At 43.0% G+C, this 21,472-nt stretch overlaps 1 protein-coding gene across 1 annotated transcript in view; it reads left to right on the top strand.

Moving 5' to 3' along the window:
- The window catches only part of TERT (telomerase reverse transcriptase), a 273,000-nt gene that overhangs the window by 123,392 nt on the left and 128,136 nt on the right, over positions 1-21,472 (top strand). Inside the window, exon 9 of the mRNA XM_029589929.1 lies at positions 10,438-10,551. Coding sequence (XP_029445789.1) covers positions 10,438-10,551 — 114 coding nt within the window. The remainder of the gene's footprint in view (positions 1-10,437; positions 10,552-21,472) is intronic.

Raw genomic sequence — 21,472 nt, 5'->3', positions numbered from 1 at the left:
TGTGTAGTGTTTTAAGGAAACATGAGTGATCAGAGAAAACAAGTCTGTTATTTTTAATATGTTTCAAATTAAATTTTTATGCATGGCAGACTAGAGGGACACACAATGAAGTTACTAGGTACTACATTTTAAGTCAAATAGAAGAAAATATCTTTTTTACTCAACACTTAATTAAACTCTGGAAATCGTTGCCAGAGGATGTGGTAAAATCTATTAGTATAGCTGGGTTTATAAAAGTTTTGGACAAGTTCCTGGAAGAAAAGTTTATAAACTATTAAGGTGGACTTGAGGAGATCACCTGCTTTTCTCTGGGATAAATGACAGTGTGCTGTGGCAGTCAGAAAAGCAAACAATGTTAGGTCCCATATTAGGAGCTATCACCCAGAAAAGAGATCTAGGCGTTACAGTGGATAATACTTTGAAATCGTCGGCTCAGTGTGCTGCATCAGTCAAAAAAGCAAACAATGTTAGGAATTATTAGGAAGGGAATGGTGAATAAAACGGAAAATATCATAATGCCTCTGTATCGCTCCATGGTGAGTCCGCACCTTGAATACTGTGTACAGTTCTGGTCGCCGCATCTCAAAAAAGATATAGTTGTGATGGAAAAGCTACAGAGAAGGGCGACCAAAATGATAAAGGGGATGGAACAGGTCCCCTATGAGGAAAGACTAAAGAGGTCTAGAACAGATAAAAGTGAATCGGTTATTTACTCTTTTGCATAATAGAAGGACTAGGGGGCACTCCATGAAGTCAGCATGTAGCACATTTAAAACTAATTGGAGAAAGTTCTTTTTTACTCAATGCACAGTTAAACTCTGGAATTTGTTGCCAGGGGATGTGGTTAGTGCTGTTAGTGTAGCTGTGTTTAAAAAAGGTTTGGATAAGTTCTTGGAGGAGAAGTCCATTACCTGCTATTAATCAAGTTGACTTAGAAAATAGCCACTGCTATTACTAGCATCAGTAGCATGGGATAGACAGTTTTTGGGTACTTGCCAGGTTCTTATGGCCTGGATTGGCCACTGTTGGAAACAGGATGCTGGGCTTGATGGACCCTTGGTCTCACCCAGTATGGCATTTTCTTATGTTCTTATGAATCTATTGACCTTTTTGGATCTTGCCAGGTACTTGTGAATTGGATCGGCCACTGTTGGAGGCTCAGCTTGATTGACCTTCTTTTACTCTGACCCAGTATGACAAATCTTATGGTGAGAAAGATGCCAAGTTGTTTAGCAGATAGACCCCCGCCTACTGAGTGACCACTAACAAAAATGTAATCTTCCAGGTCAGCTATTACGCTAATGAGTCCAGAGGCTTGAAAACATTTAACCACTGAGCGAGCACCTTGCGAGATCTCACAACACAGTGGAAAGTTCAGTGGTGAGCTTTGAATGCAGCCTGCCCAATATGCATACAACTAAAGCCATATAGCGATGGAATTATCTTCTACTTGGGATAACCCCTGCTTTCACCTAAGCAAAATTGAACCGCATAAGTTATCCACTCAACACGGGGACATGGAGAAGGCAATTAAACAGGTTTTCAGTGAAACGGAAAAAGGTTCTAGGACCATTCCCTCAAGCAATGCGGCAAGACCTTGTCTTTATTTATTTTATTTATTTATTTAAATTCTTTTAATATACCGATGCTCAAGACAAGTCTTATCGTACCGGTTTACAATGGAATTAGGGGAAAAACCACATTAACAACTATAGAGAAGACAAAGTTACAATAAACAGGGAGCATGAACTTGGGCGTTAGGAGAGAGGAAGAAGAAGTCCAAACGAATACAACTGGAGAGTAATATAGTTGAGCAGCGAACAGTAGATTAAGTAGCAGTACATATATAGTTAAACATAGAGTTGCTTTATTCAGTGGGTAATTTATCATAAGCAGTTACTAGGATAACATTTCCTGCGGGGTACAGAAGCATAACATTTCCTGAGGGTAAAGGAGCAGGGGAGGTAACCGAGTGGGTGAGGGGAGGGCAGGGACCGGAGCGAGATGTGACGAGGTGGTGGGGAAAACTGGTAGGAAGGAGAGGGGAGGGGTGAGAGAGTCAGTACTGGTTGATATGAGGCTCCTTCAGTGGAATGCTTGAGCCATGTTTTCAGTTTCTTTTTGAAGGAAAGATGGCATTGTTCCTGGCATAGATCTGGGGGTAGTGAATTCCAATGGCGCAGTCCCGCTGTTGATAGTGCTCGTTTATGAATGGAGTTGTGACCGAAGATTTGATTGGGGGAGCCTGGAGAGAGCCTTTTTTATGCGGATCTAATCGGCCTTGCGGAAGCATGTAGTTCGAGAGGAATGGAGAGTTGGAATGTGGATTGCTGGTAGACAGATTTGTGGATGATGGTAAGAGTCTTGAAGAGTATTCTATAATGGATGGGTAGCCAGTGTAGGATTTTTAGAATTGGTGTGATGTGCTCCTTACGACATGTGTTTGTAAGGATCCTGGCCGCTGCGTTTTGCAGCATCTGTAGAGGTTTAGTAGATGAGGCGGGGAGACCGAGTAGTAGTGCGTTGCAGTAGTCAATCTTTGAAAACATTATGGCTTGAAGGACTGAACGGAAATCATGGAAGTGTAAGAGTGGTCTTAGCTGCTTCAGGACCTGTAGCTTAAAGAAGCATTCTTTAGTTGTGGTGTTAATGAACTTTTTGAAGTTCAATCTAGAGTCAAGGGTGGCCCCAAGGTCTCTAACCTGGCTTGCTAGTGGAATAATTGCGTTGTTGGCGAAGGGGTTGTTATCGCTAGGGGAGATGACCAGGAGTTCTGTTTTGGATGTATTAAGGACCAGGTTGAGACTCGAGAGAAGGAGGTTGATGGCGTGTAGGCAACTGTTCCAAAAGTTTAGAGTAGTGGAGATGGGGTCCGAAATGGGAATTAGGATCTGCACGTTGTCTGTGTATATAAAGTGGGTGAGGTTGAGGCTATTAAGTAATTTGGGTAGGGGAGAGTGATGAACCCTGTGGTACTCCTTGTTTAGAAGGTATGGGGTGGGATTCTTTGTCATTTATTTTAACTTTGTAGTGCCTGTTGTTCAGAAAGGATTTGAACCAGAGCAAGTCAGAGATGCCTATTTCCATTAGACGGTTGATGAGGATAGTATGGTTTACAGTGTCGAACGCCGCGGAAATGTCGAGAAGGGCTAGAAAAGTAGGATTGTCCCTTGTCAAGGCCCATCAGGATGTTGTCCGTTAAAGAAAGAGGAGAGATTCTGTGTTTAGGCGTTTCCTGAATTCGAATTGAGAAGGGTAGAGAATGTTGTGAGAGTCAAGGGTAGTCTGTGAGTCGGATGTTGACCAGCTTTTCCATTAGCTTGGCTATAAAAGGTAAGTTTGCAATGGGGCGGAAATTAACAGGGTTAGCTGGGTCCAGGTTGGTTGTTTTTAGTAAGGGTTTCAGAGAAGCAATTTTTAAAGAGTCAGGGACAGATCCTTGAGTGAGGAAGCAATTTATGATGTCAGCCAGAGGTTTAGCAATGGTATTAGGAATGGTGAGAAGGAGTTTGTTCGGTATTTGGCACAAAAGATGTGATGAAGGCTTCATATTCTTGATTATCGATTCGATTTCCAGGGATGATGTGGGTTCAAGAGATTCTAATGTCTGTTTGTGGGTAGTTGGTGAGAGATTCTGGCTAGGTGGAGGCGGGGAATTTGATGAAATGTTGGATGATGCCAGAGGGGCAAGTAGATTTTTGATTTTGTTGTCAAAGAAGATTGCCAGCTCAGTAGATTTGGGCTGCTTCTTCTGGGAAGGTAGGAGGAACAGGGGTGGTAAGTGCTGCAACATATGAGAAAAGAGTTTTTGGGTCGTATAGGAAGCCGTGTATTTTTTTGGCATAGAAATCTCGTTTAGTGCGAAGAATGGAGGTCCTATAATAGTTCATTGCGGTTTTGTAGGAAGCCCGTGAGGTAGGGGAGGGATCCTTCCGTCAGCGTTGTTTTTTGTGTTGTAGGTCTTGTTTGAGTTTTCTTAATTCAATTGAGAACCAGGGTTTTTTGTTCGTGCAGGCTGGGTTGATAACTTTTGAAGACATGGGGCAGATTATGTTTGCTACTGAGTGCGTGATAGTTTGCCAGGAGTCAATAGCCGTGTCAGCATCGGAGAGGTCCAGGTTAGTTAGGTCTTTGGCAAGGCTGTTGCTGAGTGTGTCCATGGAACATGGTTTCCTGAATTGGATGGAAGATTTAGTGACAATGGGAGTCTGTTTTTGTTTTATTGATAATTCTGTAACTATCAGCGAGTGATCTGACCAAGGGATGGGGGTACAGGTAGGCGGCGAGATGGTTTCATTCGTGAATATCAGGTCAAGCGTGTGGCCTGCCTTGTGTGTGGGATTGTTTATAATTTGTTTGAAGCCCATAGCCTGGAGGGAGGAGAGAAGGGCTTCGCAATTGGATGAGGGAGAGGGGGAGTCAACATGGATGTTGAAGTCTCCTAAAATGATAGCGAGGGAGTTAGTGTTGATGTGTTTGGCTATAATTTCGATGAGAGGAGAGGGGTCGGCTTCTAGGAGCCCTGGGGGGGCATATATAAGGCAGATTTGAAGCTGGGTGGATTTGAATAGTCCGATTTCTAGTTTGGTCGTCGATTTAAAGGCTTGCTGGGATAGTCTCAGTTCTTTTTTAGCGATTAACATTATTCCTCCCCCTCTTTTTTTAGGTCTGGGGATAGAGAAGAAATCATATAGTTGTATTGGTAGTTGGTTAATTAGGGCAGTATCTGTATTTTTCAGCCAAGTTTCGGTAATGGCACAGATGTCCGGTTGGGTGTCCAGGAGGTGGTCGTTGGGCAAGTGAGATTTTTTTGAGAGTGATTGCGAGTTGAGAAGGGTTAAGGTGGTTAAAGACAAGCCTAGGAATTGGGTTATAGGGGAGATCATGATTGGAATCAGGGATCTCTTTGAGCGTAGATTTAGCATGGGTGGATTAGCTCTGTTGGATAGTGAGCGTGGGATAATAGGAATAGGGAAGGTTTGTAGCATGTTGTCTTTTTGGATGACAATGGATGACGGTTAGGACCGTGGAGTGAAGTATTGCTGTTAGAAGAGATGAATGATGGGATGTTGCTGGGAGTGATGAGAGCAGGGAGGTTGATGAGTGCAGGAGACGATGGGTGCTGGAGTGATTGCTGGCGGAGAAGGGTGCTGGATGCTTGCTGGAATAGATGAGTGCTGAACGATTGCTGGAGGGGAGAGTGCTGGATGAATCGCTGGAAGAAACGAGAGTTAGATGATCATTGGAGGAGACGAGTGCTGGATGGTCGCTGGAGGAGACGGGGTGCTCGGAGTTTGCTGGTGGAGGGGATTGGTCGTAGGTTGCTGAAAAAGGTAAAAAGGTGAATGGTGGATGGTTGAATGGTGTAGATGAGTGCTGGATGAATGCTTTTGTAGGAGAATGTTACGAGAGACTAGAAGAGAGGCCGGCTCCTCAGAACACGTTCCTACTGGAGTGCAGATTGAGAATTGATGATGTAAGGTGCTATCAATAGGCCTTGAGCCCCTAGGGGGGAACGGTCAAACTCACGGTGAGGTGTCCTCGCCTTCCTTGAGACGATTCTCTATAACTCGTTCTCCAGCAGCTGGGACGACTGGAAGTGCGTGATGAGCCGGTAGTAAGGGAAGGTGAGAGGAGGCAAACCTCGATTCAGGTGGGAGCCGGGGAAGAGAAATAATGATTTAGGAAGGAATTTGAAAGAATATAATCAGGGATTCAGTGAAGCCCTTCGGGGCTGCATGAAGGGGCGAACAAAGGGGCGGGCCCCTTTGTTGCGCTCCTTCGGCACCTGGGAGCACGTTGGCGCTTTAAATCTTATATAGTCGCGCCGGAGTGAGGTCACCGGCGCGACTTAGTTGTGCTGAGGTGGCGTCGGTTGGCAGGATGAGGGCCAGCCCTGGTTAACCCCTCCCTGGTTAACTCGATCGGCAGGAGGAGGGCTGGATCGGGTCGGCAGGAAGCAGAGGGAAGAGGATGGCGGTGAAGATGCTCCCACGTGGCTGGTGCGGGGGCCCACGGAGATAGGGCGAGAGTTAAGGGCCTTACCCCGAAGGGCTCAAGCGCCGGCTGCGCGGGCCTCTCTCCCAGCTCCTACAGGTGACTCCGGTGTTGCCTCCTTCAGAACGTGCCGTCCACACCATGGGTTTTCCTGAAATCCCGTCTAGATACCAGAGTAATAGGAGATACATTACCAGATGGATTCTGGGGCTGGGGGGGGGCTACAACTCTGGCATCTGGGCTAATAGAGCCTGAACCCAATGTTAGGATAGAGTAGCAGCCCCTAACCCATACATATCATATTGGGGAATTCCCCAACCTATCGAGATCCCTGATAAAACATTCACAGAAGGAGCTTCCACTGAATCTGTCTTAGCCAACAGGGAACGATGAGGATCATAGCTGCCTAGATTCTTCTCAGTTTACATATGGTCTTGTTAGTTGAGTAGTTTTAAGAGAAAGTTACCAAAACCCCAGACTCTAATCTTGGGTAATGATGCTGAAACAGATGTCCAGGGACATCTTTGTAAGAGATGGAAACAGCAGTGCTATAGGATTTGCATCTGTGGAAATTTGGACTTTACCCCAAGTAGAAGCATTGAGGTTTCCTGTTTCTGGTTCAGTCTGACCACCAGGACAGATTCCTCATTCACTTTGCAAAGGGCTTTGCCTCCTACTATTAAATAATAATAAAAAAGGCCTCATTTTTCAATACAGCAGCCTTCTGTACTTGAGGTAAAATTAATGACTGTTTGGTCAAGCATCAATTCATTGGCCAGAAGAATCCTCAAACACTTTAGATTTACACTTGCTGTACTTTTTTTTAGAGGAGGACAAAGAAAATCCCTAAGTGAGCACCATGAATCTGATGTAGAGCCTCTTGTGCAAGCTCCCAAATCTAGTTTGGACACATCCATAACCAGGACAAGTTGTACTAGACAACTTTGTAATGAATCAGTTATAAGGACAGTGCATTTCTCAAGGCTGAGCATTGTGGATGTTACTGGAGATGTGGAATGGATGGAACCACCCACACTTCAGGAGTCCATGTACTATTTGAGAGTGATGATGACCTGTCTTGAACGAACATCCAGTGACACATTTATGCTCTCCACAGCACAATTCAATTTATAATCCCTGTACGTAGGCGAATGATCCTTCCAGCTTCTGTAGAGCGAATTCATATTAGTGGAAATCAACTATTCAGTGCAATTCAATCTATTTCTTGATTGCATTTCTTACAGGTTGTAAATCAGTGATGTACATTAATACAAATTTAACAAAGTAATTAAAATCTAGTTAAATAAAATATGAAATAAAATCAACAGTGTGTGCTGCCTTCTCTTTGTGGTAACGTGCCACATGTCTTACAGTGTCTGGCTTGAGCACCTGCACATACTACTGGTGCAAGCTGCTTTTATCCTGACCTGCAACTGCTTGTAGGCATCACTCCAAGTAGTGCCACTGGAGTAAGGAATGTCTGGATGTTGGTGTCAGGGTTTTCTTTTCCTGAATCCAGCATAGGACACTGTCCCAAAAGGATAGATGGTTCAGGTAGAAAGGAGCTACTCAGAACTAGCCTCCCCAAGACAAGGAAGTATAAAAACATCCTCTTCTCTAAGATAGAAGTAAGGTGCTGAGGAAAAACATCTCAAGCTTTCCCTTAGCAGATCTTTTATAACACATTATATCCAGGATGGGACAGAGTCATCAATATAAGCTGGCCCTGCCCCCCTATAGTCCTCTGATAGAGAAGGATGGGCATTCCACAATACCAAAAAGCTGCAAAGCATTTTTCAGAGAACGATTTGAGGAGAATCAATTAGGAGTACCCTGTTCTTGATAACCTAAGTACCTTGGATTCTCTATAGCTAAAATTCTCATATCCTCTCGATCAGGAGCTATTACAGTGGCGACATTGGGATCTGGGCAATGATCCCCTGATCCTGTCAAACCCCGGAGACAGGTCCTGGTTGTGCTAAGCTGTAATTCTTAAGCCCTCTGCTCTCTATCATGAAAGTGAGGAAGAATTTCTCCCCTCACTGTAGTGTCCCATCTCTAAACCTTGGCTGTGGATAGTGGAGCTATAGTGGTATAGAGCAAGCAGGTGGTGACCTTAACACTAAGTCGCCTCTGCCTTCAAAAAAGCAGCTCACTAGTATCGGGAATGAAAATGCTAGGGATGTAACAGACCCCAGTTCCATATCCAGAGGCCTGGGTGGAGTGGCTCTGGGACAACTCCCTGAGTGATTGTAGGTTGTGCCATTATTAGGCATAACCGTTAGCTAGAGGTTTCAACTTAGATAGGCCAGGATAGTATAACTCCTGGGAGCTCCCCAGTAACAAGGAATCAAGATTACAAGCTATGAGAGACAGATCATCTCTTCACTCTATGGTGGAGGCGAATTAGGGCTGTGATCCATAGCACTAATCCTCCGCTAACCCATTCAAATTGGATGGTATACCAGGGGTGGGCAGGTTCTCACTCATTTATCTAGAGATCTTGGCTTAACATCTCCTAAGAGAGGCCTCTGTGCACTGGCAGCTAATGTCTACCAATCTGTAACGATTTACTGGTGCGCAATGATTTCAAACGATGCAGCAGTGCCCGACATTGATGTGGTACCTGTGTTGACACCTCTGGTGTCACCCAATGTCGGGATTGCGGCTCCAGACACTGATTTACTGGCGCACGTCCTCGTAGCACCTACGTTGACACTTGTGCGGTGGCGCATCTTATTGCCTACTCCATGGTGACACTCAATGTAGAGTCATCAGCACAGATTCCACCAGTGCTGCTCTGCTGGATGTCTATTTCATTGGTGCTGATGGCTGATTTTGCCAGGCGCCAATTCCCTTGGTGCTGGTTCTGACAACACAGCCTTATTTCAGCAGCTGATTCCATTGGTGGTCGATGGCACCAATTCCATTGGTGCCCAGGGTGGTCAACAGTACTGATTCCATCAGGGCAGCCAACTGCACCTGGCTCCCAATCCATCAGTGCCCAGCACCAATATACTGATGCCCTTTGCTGTCGGCACTGCAGTGTTTGGTGTCAATTCCATTGGCACCATAGTGCCAGGCGTTGCTAACTACCATCTGTTCCCTGGTGCTTAAATGTTCATAGGCATCCTGTGTCTTCAGGGAATTGCATCACTGATACTCAGCACTGCTGATTGCTCTCATGCTCAGGCTCTCAAGCTCCTCCTTGAAGAATGCCCTGCTAGGACAGGGTTGTAGGCAGGAAGAGAGACCACATCTTCTAGGGTACTAGAGTTGATAATTAACTTGGGCCCCTGGAGACTAGTGCAGTTCTCAGGATTGTGGGTAGGATGAGTTTTCCTTCCCATGGGAATACTTTCTTCTGGCACCAGTTAAGTCATAAGCTTGGTGCATAGGTAAAGGCTAAGCTATGACATCGATATGCTGGTGGTTCTCTCCTGGATCCCTCAATGTCGGATTCTTCGTTCATGTTCATCAGTTGGTCTATCTCCAAGAGTTCCTCCCTGGAATGCTGTCTAAAAATGGCCAGAGCCTCACAGGGAGGGTCCACCAGAGACACTGGTTTATATCCTGTCCCTGAATCTGGGATAAGAGCACATACACGCAGGGGCCCTGAAAACTGCAGGTCCCATGACATATTAGATAGACTAAGGCAAAAAAACATGACACACAGGCTGAGAAAACACCTTGACCAGGCTGCGCAGGGAAAAAAGCAAGAAAAAAATTAAATAGAAAAAAAACCTACCTAAAGGTATTAGAGAGAGAGAACAAATGCACAGGGCCCTGCAAGAAAAACTACTTCTGCAGTTCCAGAATTTTCACGGCAGTAGCTGTGCGAGAGTAAACAACTATGATCTGCAGTCTCTGAGGAAAAAATGAGATTGAGGGGCCTTGCCTAGGAAGCAGGGAGGTGGCTAGGTGCTGCACATGCCCAGCAGGGCATGCTAAAAGCTTTGAAATCAAAGTTCTGTGCTGGGCTTCATCTGATGATGTCGCCCACAAGTGAGGACTGTCACTCTGCTTGTCCTCTGATAATCTGAGGAACTATTTTATTTATACAGGTGCAATTCAGGCAATATGAGCTGCTCATTTCAGGATTATAGCAGAAGTGTATTCCTTGGATTTCACAAGTGTGCACTTGCAAGGCTGTATCTTCAGGGAAGTATAATCTCAGTCTTGTTATGTTTTGAACCATCAGAGGTCCTAGAGCATATTGTTGTAACCCTGACTCCCAGTCTATATTTCCTATGTTTTTTGTCTCTTTTTTAGAAATTGTAAAATTGCAAATTTTGAGCAAAATCATAGTCTCATTTGCTATGGGTTATATGCATATTTCAGAGGCAGTTCACCTCCCCAGTCATGTTATATGGTTTTATAACCTTTGGATGAATTATGAATGTCTGATTTTTTTTTTTTCCCCCTTTTTACTCTTCCTAGGTATTATGTACAGTGCTGTGGAATACCTCAAGGCTCTATTTTGTCAGCTCTGCTTTGTAGTTTTTGTTATGGAGACATGGAAAATAAGCTATTTTATGCAATTCAACAAGATGGGTAGGTTATTTTTTTCTGTCATTTCATTAGGTCTAGAAGTCAGTTAAGTGCTAATAAGTATGGGAGTGAAAAAATGTTTTTAAATAGCATGAGGGAAAGTGTAACTGGTTATATAAGCATGTTAAAATAGATAACTGCCTTTGCTGGTAATCCAGTTTAGGTTTTTCACAAACCAGCCAGGGATGTACTATATGAAAGTGCTATGGAAAGCCCCTGACTCTATTTAAAGCTAGAAAAAGTGTGGTAGAGGCCACTTTTGTCACGTCAAATCCAATGTGGACCTACATCTTGGAAGTTTCCACAAAAAGCCAAGCTTGAAACTAAGTTTGAGCAATACTTTTCCCAGCAGACAAAAATGCTCCCAGAAGAGAGGAGAGAAGAGCCATCCTATCTCATTTTTACTTGGGTGTATGAGTGGAGAAAAACCAAAATGGAGGGCCTTGCATGATTCAGAAGTTGCTTATTATTTTTCAAGGTGTAACCTTGTGATTTATAGGGTGAGGGTAGCTCACTACATCTGTACAGATCTGTTAGGTCTGTTCACTATCTGAACATTAAAAGAATAGTAAACACTGAAGTAAAGGGTGAACTCAGGAGGAACAGAGATCAGGCAGAACATTCTGTCCCGCTGAAATTCTTTCATAGTTCTGGTGGACCTTACACAGCATTGCTCTGTCCATAGATGGAAGCACACCTATACTCTGAACAAGGTCTCATGCTCCATAAGGTTTTCCCAGCTAACCTTTGCCTTTAGGTCCAATTGATGTCATTATTTGCCAAAGCCAGGAGAAAGTTGGCCAGGTGGTCCTTATAAGCATATCTGTCCCCATATATTTTTCTGGCTGCCACTATATTATTTGAACTCACCACCTGTGCCAGAGCCATCACATAAAGTTATGTCTGGCCATTTTAGAGAATGGAGAAGAAAACCCTATGCTTCTGGGACATGCCCAAGGGCATTGGAATGGGATGGGCCATAGAAGCCATGGCTTGATCAACTGTGGACAGGGCAGCATTAAATGAGCTGCATGAGCTCTTTCATGCACAAAAACGGCTCTTGGTCATCTTAGGAATCTGGCACCATAAAGGTTAATTGGGTATAGTCTTCCTCAACCCTTTCCTATATTGATGTCGTCAACTGACTTCCAGAAGTAGGTATACATTATGCTTCCAGGCCGTCTTCCCCATTTAGAGTAGCCAATGCACGTTATAACTATCGTCACAAGCTGGCTGTTGAGAGTAAGTTGCCACGTGCAGGAGACCTGTACGTGGCTGCCACCTGCCAGACCTGTATGCTGCTGCAGCCAGCAGCAGTGCATTCATTGGATTGCTCTGCCATCACCAGCACTCTTCTGCTTTTTATTGACTGCCACCCCTCCACTGTCCCCTGAGATGCTGAGCAAAGAGTAGGGAAATGAGGCAAGGGATGGGGCAGAAAGAAGGGAGGGGGCATGGGGCAACAGTAGAAGGTGCTGGATTCAGTGATAGAGAGAAAAGGGGCTGAGGAGGGTGAGAAGAGGGCGAGGGGAAATGAGGATGGGGACAGTCTTGGGGCAGATGGGGACAGTCTTGGGGCAGAAAGAGAGTAGGGAGGCTGTGGGGGATGAAAGATAATCGGGAGGATACTATAGCTGGGCAGAGGGTGGGGAAAGAGAGGGAGCAACATAGTAGAAGGGATTGGATTCAAGGAATTACATTGGGGTTGCTGAGATCTTGTCATTGTTTTTTTTTGGTAAGTATTAAGTTGGGGTTGCTGAACCCCTGGCATTGTTCTTACAGTGGAAGTTACGTAGCATAAACCTCATTCCTCAAGAACAAATGGGCTCAACTTAGTATAGGAGGAAATGTATTTTTATTTCTAGTTCTTCATTTTTGTACTGCAGGCAGATTTCGGTTTCTTGGGGGTTCAGTTTCAGTTTTTTCTACACGTTTAAAATTTGTGGTCAACAGGTGTGTATTTGTTGAAAGTCTGTTCATATTTTGTGTATGACCCAAATGAGGTATTATGTTAGCATGTTAAGGGATCTATAGCAGTTGGATTCAGATTCAGAAAGCTCTATTGGCATGACACTGAGGTCTATATTGAAAATATTTAAGAACATAAGAAATTGCCATGCTGTGGGTCAGACCAAGCATCCTGTTTCCAACATGTTCCAAACCAGGCCACAAGAACTTGGCAATTACCCAAACACTAAGAAGATCCCATGCTACTGATGCAATTAATAGCAGTGGCTATTCCCTAAATAAACTTGATTAATAGCCGTTAATTAACTTCTCCACCAAGAACTTATCCAAACCTTTTTTGAACCCAGCTACACTAACTGCACTAACCACATCCTCTGGCAACAAATTCCAGAGCTTTATTGTGCGTTGAGTGAAAAAGAATTTCCTCCGATTAGTCTTAAATGTGCTACTTGCTAACTTCATGGAATGCCAACTAGTCCTCCGGAGGAGAGTTGCAACGCAACCACCAGAGTCAAGAACTTACTACAAGAGCTGGGGTGGGTCGTGAACACAGCCAAGAGCTGCCTACAGCCCTACCAGTCACTAGAACTACCGGGGAGTCCGGTTCAATACCAGGCTAGACAAGGTCTACCTTCCCTCTCCAAGGAGAAGGAAACTGATGGGTCAATTGTGAAACCTATTGAACTTGGTTCACCCCAAGATATGGGACTACCTTCAGTCCTCTGCCTCATTACCTCAACTCTGGAAGTTGTTCTGTGGGCAAGGGCCCATATGCGACCACTACAACACTCCCTATTTTCAAGGCTCTCGTGTTAAACTTTCAAAAGGGAAAATTTGATAAAATGAGAAAAATTGTTAGAAAAAAACTGTAAAGAGCAGCTACAAAAGTAAAAAAAATGTCCAAGAGGCATGGTCATTGTTAAAAAAATACCATTCTAGAAGCACAGTACAGATGTATTCCACACATTAAGAAAGGTGGAAAGAAGGCAAAACGATTACCAGCATGGTTAAAAGGGGAGGTGAAAGAAACTATTTTAGCCAAAAGATCTTCAAAATTGGAAGAAGGATCCAACAGAAGAAAATAGGATAAAGCATAAACGTTGGCAAATTAAATGTAAGACATTGATAAGACAGGCTAAGAGAAAATTTGAAAAGAAGTTGGCCGTAGAGGCAAAAACTCACAGTAAAAACTTTTTAAAATATATCTGAAGCAGGAAGCCTGTGAGGGAGTCAGTTGGACCGTTAGATGATCGAGGGGTTAAAGGGGCACTTAAAGAAGATAAGGCCATCGCGGAAAGATTAAATGATTTCTTTGCTTCGGTGTTTACTGAAGAGGATGTTGGGGAGGTACCCGTAATGGAGAAGGTTTTCATGGGTAATGATTCAGATGGACTGAATCAAATCATGGTGAACCTAGAAGATATGGTAGGCCTGATTGGCCAACTGAAGGAGTAGTAAATCACCTGGACCGGATGGTATACACTCCAGAGTTCTGAAGGAACTAAAAAATGAAATTTCAGACCTATTAGTAAACATTTGTAACCTATCATTAAAATCATCCATTGTACCTGAAGACTGGAGGATACCTAATGTAACCCCAATATTTAAAAAGGGCTCCAGGGGTGATCCGGGAAACTACAGACCGGTTAGCCTGTCTTCAGTGCCAGGAAAAATAGTGGAACGTATTCTAAACATCAAAATCACAGAAAGTATAGAAAGACATGGTTTAATGGAACAAAGTCAGCATGGCTTTTCCCAGGACATGTCTTGCCTTACAAATCTGCTTCACTTTTTTGAAGGAGTTAATAAACACGTGGATAAAGGTGAACCGGTAGGTGTAGTATACTTGGATTTTCAGAAGGCGTTTGACAAAGTTCCTCATGAGAGGCTTCTAGGAAAAGTAAAAAGTCATGGGATAGGTGGCGATGTCCTTTCTTGGATTGCAAACAGGCTAAAAGACAGGAAACAGAGAGTAGGATTAAATGGACAATTTTCTCAGTGGAAGGGAGTGGTCAGTGGAGTGCCTTAGGGATCTGTATTGGGACCCTTACTTTTCAATATATTTATAAATGATCTGGAAAGAAATACGACGAGTGAGATAATCAAATTTGCAGATGACACAAAAAAATTGGGCATCCAAGTGGCAGATGAAATTTAATGTGGATAAGTGCAAGGTGATGTATATAGGGAAAAATAACTCATGCTATAATTACACAATGTTGGGTTCCATATTAGGTACTACAACCCAAGAAAGAGATCTAGGCTTCATAGTGGATAACACATTGAAATCGTTGGTTCAGTGTGCTGCGGCAGTCAAAAAAGCAAACAGAATGTTGGGAATTATTAGAAAGGGAATGGTGAATAAAACGGAAAATGTCATAATGCCTCTGTATTGCTCCATGGTGAGACCGCACCTTGAATACTGTGTACAATTCTGGTCGCCGCATCTCAAAAAAAGATATAATTGCGATGGAGAAGGTACAGAGAAGGGCTACCAAAATGATAAGGGGAATGGAACAGCTCCCCTATGAGGAAAGACTAAAGAGGTTAGGACTTTTCAGCTTGAAGAAGAGATGCCTGAGGGGGGGGGGGGGGAGATATGATAGAGGTGTTTAAAATCATGAGAGGTTTAGAACGGGTAGATGTGAATCGGTTATTTACTCTTTCGGATAGTAGAAGGAGTTAGGGGGCACTCCATGAAGTTAGCATGGGGCACATTTAAAACTAATCAGAGAAAGTTCTTTTTTACTCAACGCATAATTTAACTCTGGAATTTGTTGCCAGAGGATGTGGTTAGTGCAGTTAGTATAGCTGTGTTTAAAAAAAGGATTGGATAAGTTCTTGGAGGAGAAGTCCATTACCTGCTATTAAGTTCACTTAGCGAATAGCCACTGTCATTAGCAATGGTAACATGGAATAGACTTAGTTTTTGGGTACTTGCCAGGTTCTTATGGCCTGGATTGGCCACTATTGGAAACAGGATGCTGGGCTTGATGGACCCTTGGTCTGATCCAGTATAGCATTTTCTTATGTTCTTAAATAACCATCGCAGATGTTAAAGAAGCAGTGCGGGAGGCCCTAGATGAACAACTTGTCGGAATAATGACACAACTCAGAGAGGTATGAGAAGTTATAAATGATCTTACCCCACTGTATAGATCACACTGAAAATCGGCTCTCATTATTAGAGGATGATGTGACTGCCTCTGAAAACAAAATGACCACACGAGACAAGAAAATAAAAGATCTCAAAACCAAATTAGACAAACTCGAAAACTGAGCACGCCGCACAAACCTCAGGTTTCTTGGTTTTCCGGAGTCAGTAGAGGTGAGAAACTTAAGTGAAGTACTGGAGAACTGGATCCCAACAGCACTTGAGTTACCGACCCTACAGGGAAAAATGGTAGAGGAATGGGCGCACCGCTTGGGAGTAAAAAAAAGATGCAGCATGCAGGCCAAGGTTAGTTATAGAAAAAATTATGAACTTTGTTCACAAGCCTCCCACACGAAACCAGAGTTAATGTACCAAGCTAACTGTATACGAATCTTTCAGGATTATTTGTTTGCGGTTTCAGAATTATGCGAAAGCTTTTCACCGATCTGTTCCACATTATATAACCAGCATATAAAATTCTCCTTACAATTTCCATCAAAACTGAAGGTTTGGCTTGAGGAGAAAACATACCAATTTGAAACTCTGGACAAGGCGCGCACATTTTTGGAGAAATTGAACAACAACTAGATCAGCTGTTGAGACAAAACTACTGTGTTGAGAGCTTCCCTCTAGACTTAATGCAGTACAGCACTCTGCCTATTAGGAACATTATGTGCCTAACATATACTTCACACCTATGTCGTGCAAGCCCATAGAACCGTTAATGAGGGGTATTGCAGATCCCCTTCCCGAGGAGGGAAACTCTGTGATCTGGGGAACCGAAAATATATATGACATTTCCATCCGAGCAGAACACAACGGGCATTTTAGGGCGCTTTGAGAAAGACTGCACTTTGCCTAAGGACCCCTGAAGATACTCTGATTTGGTTGGGAGATCATGGGTTATGGATTTTACCCCGCTCTGTTCTCTTGCGTACGACTTCTCTACCATGGGAGTTACCAGCAGGGGTATCGCTATTATGGAGCAGGAGCGAAATAGATCCCGGTAGAGCAGAAGATATGATGAGCGCTGCATATTACAAGATGGGACATACTTAAGAGAATACCTGCTTTCAGTCTGCCCTAGATGATTGTGGACAGTGCCACAAGGCTGGACCTGGAAATAACTGCTCTAGTCTACCTTTTTCCCTACTCTCTCGAGGCCAGTGGCTCTCCGGCGGGTGGTAGTTCTTCAATAGATGGATATAAGAGCTAAGACACATATGTCATCCGCAGACGTGATATGTGCTATATCCCTAATGGGTTTTTGGTTTTTTTTTGGTAACCAGTACTGTATTTTTTCTCTGGAGGGCAGTATTGACTCACCATAACATTCAGTTATTATCAAGATAGGGAGAAGTGGAATATATAAGATTAAGTGTGGATATGTATGTTCCACCATAAAGAATCATGAGAGGAGTGAAGTCCCTGGGTACATTAAGCCTCACCTCATGATTGAGGACATAGATCTTTTGATTGGGGGACTTGGGAGATATAATGGGGGATCCTGTACATGGAGGTGGTGAGGGGGGGTAGAGGGAAGAGGGAAGAGGGAAGGAAGGGGAGGGGAAAGGGAGATGATTGAGGGAGGGGGAAGGGGATATTTGGCTATTCCTTTGGTTATGCTTGCATTGTAGCAGAAGCAAATCTTTTATAAATGAGATCACCTTGAGATACTCCATATTATACGAATATCTTGCCATTTTAACAAGCATCTTAGACATCCCTTATCCAGGAGGGCTAGGCTGGGAGCCCCCTGGTACTATACTATTTAGGACCCTTTCATACATTACATCTACTTGTCTGTGTACTGAATAAGTTCGTCTCTTGGAATGTAAACAGAATGGGATTGCCTATTAAACAAAAGAAGGTACTATCTCATCTTAAATGATTGCATGCAGATATAGCCTGCATACAAGAAACTCATCTTTCGGCTGCCGAAAGTCAGAAATTACAAAGGGAGTGGGTGGGGATGTGCCTTTTTGCAGCGGCCACTAATCGAAAGGCGGGAATTGCTGTACTGATTAAGTCTATGAATTTTCAATTACAGAAGAGTGTTATAGACCCCGAGGGATGATTTATCCTAATTATGGGAGAGTGGACTGGGACTCCAGTTAATATTTGTAATGTTTATGCGCCTAACGTATACTGTCATCCCTTTTTTGTATAACTACTGAATACTATTACTATTCATCTGACTGGAGCTCTTCTTTTGGTAGGGGTTTTTAACTGTATATCTGACCTGGTGTTGGATAAGAATCTGGCTTTATTTCAAGGACTTCCTGCGGGAAGCTACAGAAAAAGGGCATTGCTTTTCTATGTCACCACCTCAACCTTGTTGATTCATGGCGAATATTACACCCAGATGAAAGAGACTATACTCATGTCTCCAGATCTCATCTTATCGTTGTTGCGCATAGAATACATCCTAATCTCTAAAGCCCTCTTTATAGCAATTTCAGATCATTCTCCGGTTGCAGCCTCCTTTAGCTTATGCCCTGTGGCCCAATCATCCCGAATATGGAGGTCCCATTCTTATCTCAAAGATGATAAATTCAAAAAATGTCTCAAAGATAAATGGCAGGATTTTCTCCTTACCAATCACCAGCGAATGGAGCAGAGGAGGAATCTTTTTTTCAGAATCTAACTCTCCCTCATCTTTCCACAGCCCAAACCGATGTTTTAAATAGGTACAGTCAGGGAAATCACCAGGCCCAGATGGTTTCTCATATGACTTTTATAAGATTCTTAGCACCTACCTAGTTGCTCCCTTCACTAATTTTTATCTTGATGGCCTAAAACAGCAAGCATTTCCCACAAATTTCAACATGGCCATATCACAGTCTTACCCAAACCTGGCAAGGATCTTCTGATGCCTGCGTCATATAGACCTATTTCACTATTAAATTTGATTTAAAAATTCTAGCCAAAGTACTAGCTGAGCGGCAAAATACAGTCAAAGGCCGGAAGGCAAACGCTAATATCGTTAAGCTTATCACAGCATACACAATCTGGCAAACCCAAAATATATCAGCACTAGCTATAGGCTTTGACTCAGAAAAAGTGTTTGAACGTGTGTCTTGGGACTATGTATTTTCCGTCCTCCGCAGATTCGGATTTTGAAATGATTTCTTACAATATAACCTTCTATATGACGACCCAGTGTCCCAGATCATTACCAATGGCGCTGTATCATGAGATGTAGCAATTCAAAGAGGAATCAGGCAAGGATGCCCTTTATCACCACTACTTTACATCCTCTCAATAGAATCCACTCTTGCGTCGATTAGAGGATTCTCCAGAAGTACGAGGATTTGGAGGTCCACACCTTATCTTTACTGTGGCAGCATTCACAGACGATGTGCTGGTATTCTTGACTGACACTCTTAAGTCATTGCCAGCAGTCATTGCTCTACAACACCAATTTGGGAAATTTGCTGGTTTAAAAATACATCAGGACAAGTCGGAAGTGGCAGATGTGACAGGCATGGTACAAAAGTTGTGGAAGGAGAATTCCCCTTAAAATGGATGTCCAGTGAACTTAAATATCTAGGGATTAAAATACCTTTAAATGTACAAGATATATATAATGCTAATATACAACCCTTGCTAAACCACGCGACATTAGCTCGATGTAGCTCACTACCTTTGTCTCTTATGGGCAGGATACAAATTTTCAAAATAATACTTCTCCCTAAATGGTTATACATCTTGCAAATGACTCCTCTTTGGATTACCCAACGAGATCACAAAATATTTTCCCGGGCCCTGAGGCTCTTCTTGTGGCAGGGTAAACGAGCCCGTTTATCCCAGACCATTCTTACACGCCCATTAGAGGAGGGAGGACTGGGTCTACCACATCTCCAACTTTATAATTTAGCTTGCTGCGTACGTTATGTACGAGACTGGATTTTTTCTCAATCACATGTCACTCCATATAGAAATCTCTTAGAATGGTAGGGAGTTTCATTGCTAAACTACCTTCTCCAAATAGACACACAGCTTCTGCCCTTGCACTTAAAACCTCAACTTTTACTTCGCTTATCAGAAAAGCATGGTTGCAACTATGTTTATACTGCCAGCATCAATCTCGACTATCCCCTCTGATCACTATAGCACACAATCCACTCTTTCCCCCAGGACTAGCTAACAGTATATTTCAGCAGTGGCAGAAGCGTGGCCTCGCATATGTATATCAACTGCATGATTCATCTCCTACAGGTACCTTAACATTATCTGACTTGCAACAACGTTATCAGCTCCCATGCACTGATTACTTTGCCTTATTGCAGGAACAACATTTTCTCAAAAGTAAATCACACCAGTTACAAAACTCGGTCACTTCACAATTACTTCATGATATATTGAGAGAAGGAGCAACTCAATGCCCAACTATTTCCGCTTTTAGCAAAACGCTTATAAAGGTCACGGAAATGCGATGCCTAGAAGAGCTTTACTCGAATTGGCAGGTGTGGCTTCTGTTTAGCTTATTGCTTCCCGAGTTTAAGCGGATCTGTCTTAGTCTTCCTAACATATTAGATAATGTTATTTTGAAAGAGTCTTATTATACATTTTTATGGCAAATTTACATAACCCCCACCAGAGCCTATCAGATGAAACTAATAGACTCCAAAATTTGTACAAAATGCAAACTGGTGGAGGGTACCTTCTTTCATTGCTTTTGGGAGTGTCATATCATACTTTCATTCTGGGAAACAGACGGAAATGTGAGGGTCTTCTCCAGGTCACTGTACCTACACTCCCCAGTTTATGGCTTTTTGGCACTCCCAATTGGCCTGGCTGTATGCTCCACTCAGCCGACATCCTATTTCTTAATAAAGCCGGCCTGATAGGACGCAGAATTATCCTATCAAAATGGCTAACTGATCAAAGTCCTGACAGTGAACATCGGTTCCAAATAATGCTCCACTTATTATCCTTAGAATGTGTTGTGGCACAGAGTGCATTCCCTAGAAAGAACGAATTAAATCAGAAAGTATGGGCGGCTTTCTCCCAATATATCTCCCCCACCACAACTTAGGGACTGAGAACGGGTGAAAGAGGCATATCTCAGTTTCTAGAGTACTCAATCTCTAGGGTATTATATCTTGGAGTATCAAATTCTAGAATACTACCCCAACCTTTATGAGTGGCCACGCCTGACCAAAGGACTAACTGACCAATGAACAAGTCACAGATGCTGCTAAACAGGTTGGCTAAGGTATAACTGTTTGATAGGCCATAGATGCATAATTGATCAGATATGGATTATTAAGAAAGAAACCAAGGAAACCAAAGGGAGGGGGGAGGGAAGAAGGGATTAAGGTTTCAGGTTTAAGATTTTGGGTTTAAAGAATTAAAGGTTTAAAGGTTTTGATGTTTTACAAATACTAACAACCAGGACAATAATCTCTCTTTAGTGGTTACTATCTTGTGAATCCTGGGTTGAACCTCCACTCAGATTTAGGGCAAATGTCTCTGCTTGTTTCCTGTTTCTTATTTGATAATTGTTTACAAAAGAATATCTATCCTTCCTGGACTTGTGATCAATTGGGGCAATGTGATTAACTGCTCCATTGTCTTTCCATTCTCTGTTAACTACTGTTCACTTATATCACTGGAATCAGGTGGTTTTGTCACCTCTTTTCTGTTTCTTTTTATCTTTGTATCACATTTGAAAACAATAAACATTATAAAAAAAAGTCTAAATAAAAATTACAATTAAAAAAAAAATGCTCGTTGCAGGTGGGGAGACCCTGGGGATTCAGAGGACACCTCCAACAAGTCTTAATATTGCATTTT

The sequence above is a fragment of the Rhinatrema bivittatum genome, chromosome 2, assembly GCF_901001135.1.
Source record: "Rhinatrema bivittatum chromosome 2, aRhiBiv1.1, whole genome shotgun sequence".
Lineage (NCBI taxonomy): Eukaryota > Metazoa > Chordata > Amphibia > Gymnophiona > Rhinatrematidae > Rhinatrema > Rhinatrema bivittatum.
Note: the sequence above shows the minus strand (reverse complement) of the source record. Positions and strands in the feature narration are given on the sequence as shown.